Source organism: Nomascus leucogenys, chromosome 7b, assembly GCF_006542625.1.
Source record: "Nomascus leucogenys isolate Asia chromosome 7b, Asia_NLE_v1, whole genome shotgun sequence".
Lineage (NCBI taxonomy): Eukaryota > Metazoa > Chordata > Mammalia > Primates > Hylobatidae > Nomascus > Nomascus leucogenys.
Window position 1 is genome coordinate 49,950,972 of NC_044387.1, and position 8,886 is coordinate 49,959,857.

At 50.9% G+C, this 8,886-nt stretch overlaps 1 gene segment (V, D, J or C); it reads right to left on the reverse strand.

Moving 5' to 3' along the window:
• Positions 1-638: 638 nt before the first annotated feature.
• LOC115835854 lies at positions 639-3,894 on the reverse strand. The segment is given in 3 exon segments: positions 639-754; positions 3,227-3,706; positions 3,849-3,894. Coding segments are annotated over 3 exon segments (642 nt in total).
• Between the last annotated feature and the right edge of the window lie 4,992 nt (positions 3,895-8,886).

The window sequence follows — 8,886 nt, forward strand, 5'->3', positions numbered from 1 at the left end:
AGTCAGGCCTGACCTACCTGGGGAAGGTGATGGGACTTTGGGGGCCATGGGAGGTCAGTGTGCCCCAAACACAGTCCCCAGGTGGGACCAAAGGTAGTGTCTGTGCTTCCTCTTCAGTTTCTGAGAAATATCAGCACAGAAAGGGCCCTGGGGCCAAAAGGGGCTGGGTCTCCAATCCTCGTCAGGCCTCAGGCAACCTATTAGAATGTGGGGGTCAACTCATCTGGAAACAGAGGAGACAGCCCCTGGGGCTTCCACTGAGCTGGTTTTACCCAAGGAAAAGAGAAATTCCGCAGGATTGTGCCGTCTGCGACAGCTCTCTCCTCCCCTGCATGACGTATGATTACATTTGGGACCACGTGCTGTTGTGTGGATTCCTAAACTGTTCATATACACCACAAACGTGACGAAGGTCCCAGCAGCTCTGACCACCTTCACCCTGTCCACTTCTCATTGGACACATGCAGGCCCTGAGAGGATGGAGAAGCTGCTCAGAATCACCAGCCCCTCAGGGGCCAGGTTAAGACCAGAGAGGACACCTGACCCTGAGGCCTGACCTTCAGCTGCTCAGAGGGCAGGTGAGAATGAGAGCCAGGCCGAGGTGGGACAGTTCTGTGGCTAGTCCCTGTCTCTCTGTGTTACTGTGAGTCCCTGCCAGCTGCTCCCACTGTTATTATCTGCAGCACAGTAATAGCCTCGTCGCGGGCCTGGGCCCCACTAATGGTCAGGGTGGCCATGTTCCTTGATTTGGAGCCTAAGAATTGGGCAGGGGTCCCTGAGGTTCACTTGCTTTTATACTAGATTACAAGCACTGAGGCCTGGCCTGGCATCTGCTGGTTCCTAAGTGTATGTTTATCCTGAGGTTATCTCTAGAGCATGTGATCATGGTTGTCAGTCTCAGAGCCACCAACACTGAGAGCAGCTGTCTCTGCATGTAGGAGGCACAGGCTGAGAGGAAAGGAGAGGAGAGGAGAGGAGAGGAGAGGAGAGGAGAGGAGAGGAGAGGAGAGGAGAGGAGAGGAGAGAGGGCTTGAGGATGAAAGGCCCATTTACAGAAGGTCCCAACCCAGAGCTGAAGTCAGGGTTTGGGAGGCCAATTACAGTGTCATATATTGAGTGGTTTAATGGAGGGTCTTTCACCCTTTGTAAAATGTCTTTTAAAATATTTTCACATTACTGCCTTACAAATTTTTCACAATTGAAATAATTAATGTTTCCTCTCTCAATATAAAAATACATTTTTCTCAGTGTTGCTGAAACCTTAACTGGGTAGCAAGATGTGGTTGAGGGGATCCCAGGGTAGGTGGGGACCAAGGATTGGCATTTTATGGCCAATGACACTGTGGTTTGGTTGCCATCATGCATAGCTGAGCCAACAAGGAATCAGAATAATCAGACAAGATCATGGGTGTGGTCTAGGTGGTCCTGGTGTCCCAGACCGGAAGCACATGAGCAGCCCTTGCCCTACTTATTTTGTTTTGAATGAGCAGAAAGCTCCATTTGAGAAAGACTGCGAGGGCTCCTGAGCCTTGGCAGAGGCTCTGTGTGATTGTGGCCACACAGCTCACCATGTGACTCAAGTTGCTGATATGCTGGATTTGGTCTGAACCACAGTCCCAGGTGGCCTTTTCAGGCAGCTCCCCAGTCACATGGCAGGGATGTATTTGTGACTTGAGGGATTAGGTTACGAGGGCCAAGTAAGTTGCGTGAAGAGTTGGCCAAATAGACATGACCCGTCCCCCTGCGCCATGCCTTCCTCTCACCTTACAACCTTGGCCTCCTGAGGGGCTCCCTGAGATCAGCTGCCTAGGAGGAGGCACTTAGGCTGGGGTTACAGAGGTTTCTGCAGGACACGCAGCCACCACTGGTGTGGACAGTGCTAGTATCCCACCTGGCCTCTGAGAATTCCCGAACAGCAGTGGTGGCGGAACATTCTCCTTAAGGCAGAATTTTAAGCAGTGAAATTGGCTCGTGTCACCTGCAAAGAGATGGGCAGAGGTTCCTAATTCATGGCTGTGACTCAGGGTCTTGGAAGATGGTTAAGAATGTTCAGGGACTTGAGAGAGACATAGTGAGAATATTGATCACAAATATGTCAGGGGGAGAGATGTGTGAAGTGACCTCCTCCGGTGGGCAGAAAGCATGAGAATTTTTTCCATATGTCAATACTCACCAAGTCTTCTGTGAAAATGAAGTGATTTTGCTAATCGAGTGGGGAGGGTGACTTGTTCTGTGGACACCAGGCAGCCTCCCTCAAGCATGCTGTCATTGCCCAATAGCCTCCATAAAAAAGCACCCATGGTGGCAGGGATGGAGGCTGTCCGTGGGCTCATCAATGTGGATTTCCACTAACTGGAGCTGGCCTGGCTGTAGCCACTGCTGAGTGACCATCTGCCAATAGCAGAGACTAACACAGAGATCCCTTTAGGATGACCTTCTCTGTGGAAACCAGCCAGGGGCCTGCTTGATATTAATTTCATTTGCACTCTTCCATCATGACAGGAATAGCTCTTTTTTCTTACTAGAATTCACATTTACTCTACAGAGGATTGGCTTTTGATGACAGCAGTGCTTCTGCGAAAACTGTTGTCTCTGGATTACAGAATGACGTACCCATCATGATGGTATTCCAGAGGAGGTTCTGACCAAGGAATTCATTTCACCACAAATAAAGGGTTATGGGCCTTTTCTCCTGGCATTCAAGATTCTTACTCTTGTCCCAAACATTCTGAGACATGTGGCTTATATGAATGGTTTAATGACTGCTTGGAGACTCCATTACTGTGCCAGGCAAGTGGCAAGTATGTGTAGGGTTGGACAATGTCTTCCAGGATGGTGCACGTGCTGTTTATCAGTGCCCAATAGATGGTGCTCTTTCTCCCACAGTCAGGATCTGTGAGTCCAGAATCAAGGAGTACATTGTAGTGGCTCCACTCAAAAATGTCTTTAGTGATCCATCAGCAAAAATTTGACATCCTCTCCTCCTGATCTCAGGCTCTGTGGGTCTAGAGGTCTTAGGTGCACTGGAGGAATGTGTTCCCAGAGGATACAACAATGACTGCAAGAACTGAGACCTGAGGGTTCCCCCACGTCCCTCTGGACATACCTGCATGGATGTCTCCCTGTGTCTGTCTTTCCACTCAGACCCTCCATCAACAACTCAAACCCCAGGCAAAGAAAGACAGGACAGCCAGGCCTGCCAGGCACAAATCCACTCCAGACTGACTCTTCTGCAGCGCCTGCCTGGAGGGCTGGAGGGAAGGGCAGCCTGGGGGTTCAGATTTGGGTGAATTTGGCCAAGCCTGCTCATGGCTTTGTCCACAGTCCTCCTGGGGCAGGAGGAAGAGGATGAAATAGAGGCAAAGGGGTTTATGTCTCACTTCCCCATCTGCTTGTGTCACTGTGGGATGATTACCACTGCTGTCTGCTGATTGACAGTAATAGTCAGCTTCGTCTTCTGCCTGGGCCCCACTGATGGTCAAGGTGACTGTGGTCCCTGAGCTGGAGCCAGAGAATCGCTCAGGGATCCCTGAGGGCCTCTCACTGTCTTTATATATCAGCAGCACAGGGGACTGGCCTGTCTTCTGCTGGAACCACTGAGCATATTTTTTTGCCAGTACATCTCCAGAGCAGGTGATCCTGGCTGTCTGTCCCGGAGACACTGACACTGAGGATGGCTGTGCCAGCTCATAGGAGGCCACAGAGACTGCAAGAAAAGACAGGAGAGGGGGCTTGAAGACAAAGGACCCATTGCGAGGAATCCAGCCCAGAGGCAGTGGCAGGGCTTTGCTCAGAATTCAGGTCAGGCCCAACTTGGGGTCTGTGGGGACCGAGCCTAGGGGCAGCACCTGTGCAGAGAGCGAGGAGCGGGAGCAGGAGATGGGTCCAGGCCATGGTGAGACATTCAGACCTCTGCTTCCTGAGCCTACAGCACAGCTGGGCTCCCCAGGCCTCTCTTATTCCCTCTCCAGCTTTTGGGGGCAGTCAGTGTTTGGTGTTTATGCAAATTTACATCCTCTGCGACTCCTCCTGGAGAGATGTCACTCAAACCAGCTGTGAGGGCAGCACAGGCAACAAGAGGAAGAAGCAGGGTCTCAGATTAAAAAATGAGCTGCAGCCTTCAAGCCCTGTGATCACAGTCACCTTTCTGGGAATTAACCTCATGACCACTGTCCCAAACCTCACTGACCTGGGGTCTGTCCTGGGCCAGGCTCAGCAGAGCTGTAAACCCTCCAGGAGGCTGGCCATGGGGCTGAGCTGGACCCTGCTGAGAAATCATGCTGACACCTGACTCAGCCAGCAGGTGGCCCAGGGACTCATGATCTTCCTCCTCCTGGTCCCTCAGACTCAGTCCCCTCTTGTTCATTTCATCTAAATGCTGTGCTGTGTCATTAGGACACTTGCTAATTATTCAGTAGGAATAGTTGGGTCATTTAAGCAACCACACACCCCTGTGGAGTTACCAGGGCTTCTGGTCTCATTTCAGCCATGGTGCTGCTCCTTCTATACCATTCCCTCACTGCCACAAGAGATTAGCAATTGGCACCATCAGCTCGTCTGTTATTTATGTATGTTTTTCTCACCAATGTTTAATGTAAACTTGCAAAAAGCAGGAAAAAACCACACTGTACTGAAAATCTAACTTTAGGCCCCATGGTCTCTGAAGGGGTCATGGCCTGTGCACAGCATGTAAGCTCCAGAGGGTGGGTGGTCCCTGGTTACTCCAGGCAGGTTCCTGGTCACTCCAGTCAGATCCCTGGTCAGTGTCCTGTCACTGAGTGTGGACAGCCCCATGGTCAGAGTTGAGGCAGGTGAGAAGCCCTGTCCTTCTGAAGAGTGTCTCCTTAAGGAGGCTGGGGATGCCCCGTGAAGGGATCAGGATCCCAAATGCTTCACCCCACCCACCCGAGACTCACCTGAGCACAGGAGCTGCCCCCTGAGTCAGAGTCTGCCTGGAGCTGGAAGGTGAGGCAGAGACAGCAGGGGTCGGGTGTATCTGGAAGTGCCCAGGACAGAGGGCTCAGCTCCCCAGGACACTGCTGGACAGGGAGGGACAAGGCCCTGAGAGTGCTGAGAGTGGCAGGACGGTCAGACAGCCATCCTGGGTGAAGGGCTCGGGCCCTGGGAGCCCTGTCACCTCAACTGTGCCCCCTCCTAGAGCACCTCGACCTTGGAACATCTCCAAGGTAATCCCCTTCCTGAGGAAGCTGCCCAAGCTGACACCTGGGCCCAGCCTCCTCCAGCTGCATTTCCCAGGTGAGGCCTTTACTGTGGCAGGCCTCTGTCAGTGTCCTGGGGTGACACCGTGTGAGTCTGACCCTCAGAGCGTGGTCACTGCAGCCCAAGGGGGTAGGATGAACTGTCTTCACTTTCAGTCTGAAGACTGATTCTTGGACACCTGTTGAACCCCAGGCTGGCCTTCCTCTTTGCCCCAGCTGGGCAGCCCCAGCCTCTCTCCTGACTGCTCCTGGCTGCAGCTCTGCTGCCCCCAGCTGGTGGAGGAGACTCAGCCCAGGAGCTTTTTTCTTCCAGGTGACCCCATAGCACCTGTCACCTCAGAAGTTGAGGACCACAGAATCCAGCCGCATTCTGTACAGGGTGACCCAATATGCCCTCCCCAGTCCAGCACAGAGAGATCACACACATGGTGTAGGAAGGTGGGGCTATAGAAGTGTCTCAGGGGTGAAATGCCCTCCTCTAGCGGTTTTGCTCTGTCCAGACTAATTAGAGTGAGTCAACTGCAGCTCTTCTGCAAAGCTTTCAAAGCCCAGAGAGATGCATGTGCCATCCTACAGGGACCTAGGCTTCCTATGCACTTAGGAAGCAAACTGGTGCACCTCCCACCTAATAATAGCAGCTGCGATTCACTGTGATTTCCTGATGTTTCAGGCACTGCAGCGTAGTTGTGAGCTAACATCACCGTCATTGGCACCATGAAAACCTGAAATTATGTTTATCTTTATTTTATTCAACACCTCTCAGAGTTTGTGCCGAGAGGATTTCTACACTAGCCTAGTCTGTCTTCCTGATGAAACGGGGACTCTCCTGCTTATTCTCAGCTGGGGACCGCTGTTCCCACCATACAGAAAGCAAGCTCTTTTTGAGCCCCTTTCTTGGAATCCCTACAGAGGAAAGACAAGGAGTTCTATGTCTGAAGCCCATTAAATGACATCCCCTCAGCAGGCTTTAATTCACCTGACTTTCATTGTTTTTCTATCTTTTAATTTTGAATGAAGAAAAGAGCTACTCAGTTCAGTATAAGCCTCCTTACTTCACAGCAGGTAACACTGATGCCAAAACAGATTAAGTGGCTTAGGAGAACAGAGAGCAGTGCGGGCAAATCCAGGAGCTGATCCAGATGTCTTGAGTTCTGAACCTGGGCCCTGTGGGGCAGAGCTTAACCAGGGTGGGGAGGGAGGGGGCATGAGGGCCAGGCAGGCAGCAGGGCTGTGTCCCATGGACGCACTGCCATCCCCCATCATGGCCTAGCCATGCTGAGGAGCCCACTTCAGCCTGCAGAAGGTGGGGGCGGTACTCCAGGCTAGAGCTTGAGAATCTGTGGGGATTGGGGGCTGCTTTGGATGCAGGGCCTGGCCTGGCTCCTGCTGGTTCTCTCCGCACTGTTGCCTGCTCCACTGTCTCCTGAGCAGGTGGGGGACAGGTGTCTCATGGCCACCTCTATTGGGGGTAGCTGAGTCTAAGAGACCACAGAGGCTGCATGTTGAGGAGACTTTGGGGCTCATTTTCCGGGTCCCATACCCTGAAGCATCATCTGGGCTGAGCTCAGGATCAGGACTAAGCTTAGGGTCCTGTGGGGGCTTAGCCTGGGGGCAACATCTGTGCAAAGAGTGAGGAGAGGTAGCACGTGAGGGGCCCAGGCCATGGAGAGACATCCCAGAGTTTTGTCTCTGAAACCCATAGCTGAGCCTGGTTTCCTCAGACATTCCACATACTCTTAACAGTCCCCATGAAAATGCTCCCTCCATCTCACTGGACTGCAGAGAACTCGGCAGGCTTCGGTGTGGGCTTCGTGGGTTTGGTCCATGTGGAATTATTCTCTTCTCATATCTCATATGGAAGTGATTGTCACTGCTTATTTGAACAATCTTGAAGGAATGACAGGAATTCCAACAGCCCTGGTGTCAGGACACAAGTCAGGAATCTCAGGAAGGTTTTGGTCTTGCTTCCTCATCAGTTGGGATGTATGGGACAGCAATAGTGATCAGTGTCACTGCTGGGATCCCAGGGAGTCTCAAAGAAGCTGACTGGCCAGACTTGGAGCCTGAGAATCAATCTTATGTCCACTGTGGAAAATGTTGCTGCTTGAATATGAGCAGCAGTAATAATCAGCCTCTTCCTCAGCCTGGAGCCCAGAGATGGTCATGCAGGCCGTGTTGCCAGAGCTGGGAGCCAGAGAAGTGATCAGAGACCCCTGAGAGCCAATAACTGACATGATAAATCATGTGCCTGGGTGCTGCTGGCACCAAGAGACATTGTTATAATGCCCAACGTCACTGCTGGTTCCAGTGCAGGAGATGGTGACTGACTGTCCAGGAGACCCGGACACTGAGTGAGGCTGATTCAGGGCAGACTGAGCCCGAGACCCTGGAAAAAGGGAAAAACACACTCTAGTGAGTCAGAGCTGGGCCCAGGTGAGCCTGGGGAGCAGGAGACCAAGAATCAACCCAGAGGTCCCCGTCGCCCCTTCCCTGGAGGCATCATCTGTGTCCTGAGTGAGGAGGGTGAGGAGGAGCAGAGTCCAGACCATGGTGGAGAAGTCCTGAGAGCGCTGCCTCCTGAGACCCCAGCACTGGGTCTGCCCCTCGCCCTGTCTTATCCCCTCTGCCTCAGAGGAGGGCGGGGCCTCCATGCAAATCTGCCTGTAATCCCAGCACTTTGGGAGGCCAAGGTGGGCGGATCTCTTGAGTCCAGGAGTCTGAGACCAGCCTGGGCAACAGGCAAAACTCTGTCTCCACCAAAAAATTTTTAAAAATTAGCCGGGCATGGTGGTGCATGCCTGTGGTGGTCCCAGCTACTAGGGAGGCAGAGATTGCAGTGAGCCAAGATCATACCACTGCACTTCAGCCTGAGTGAGAGAGGGAGACCTTGTCTCAAAAAAAGAAAGAAAGAAAAGAAAAGACAAAAAGATAGGTGTAACCCCCACCCAATAACTTAGTTTTCTTTCTCTCTGTGAAGTTCTAGAACTCTCAGCATTCCTCCAGTTCAATTCAGATTGACTCTTGCTTTTCCAAAATAAATATACTGCTAATCTGCCTCCAAAAAATTTTTTTGACCATAGGAAAAATTTTAAGTGTACATGAGAGTTGAGTAGAAATATCACCTAAATTCTCACAAACCTATGAAACTATTGTTTCATTTTAGGAACTATCCCCCCAGATTTCTTGTCATACTTAAATGTGATGTTTACAAATATGAATTATGTATCTTCCATAAGGATGAACACATAGTAAGTTTTGTTCATTTTTCTGTCTCTAGCCATAAAAGATTATTTGGCATATAGTAGACCTTTGGCTAATATTACTTGAAACAATTAGTGATGTATAAATTGAATCAAGGTAACTAAACATATATGATTTTACATAAATAGGATCATATTATACATTCAGGTTTATGAATTGCATTTTGTACCCAAATATTACAGACATTATCATCTTGTTACTTGTATCTTGTCTGTCTTCTCCAAAAAATCCCCATGAGTCCAAACAAAGCACTTTATGTTTTTCCCTCAAACCTGTTGCTCTCCCATCTGTCTCTGTCTCAATAAAAGAAGGTAGCCACGCCATTGACCAAGTCAAACTTCCAGGAGTCAACAACTCTTTCTTTCCTTCATGCCCCATATTCAATCCAAGAGCCAACCTGCTGACT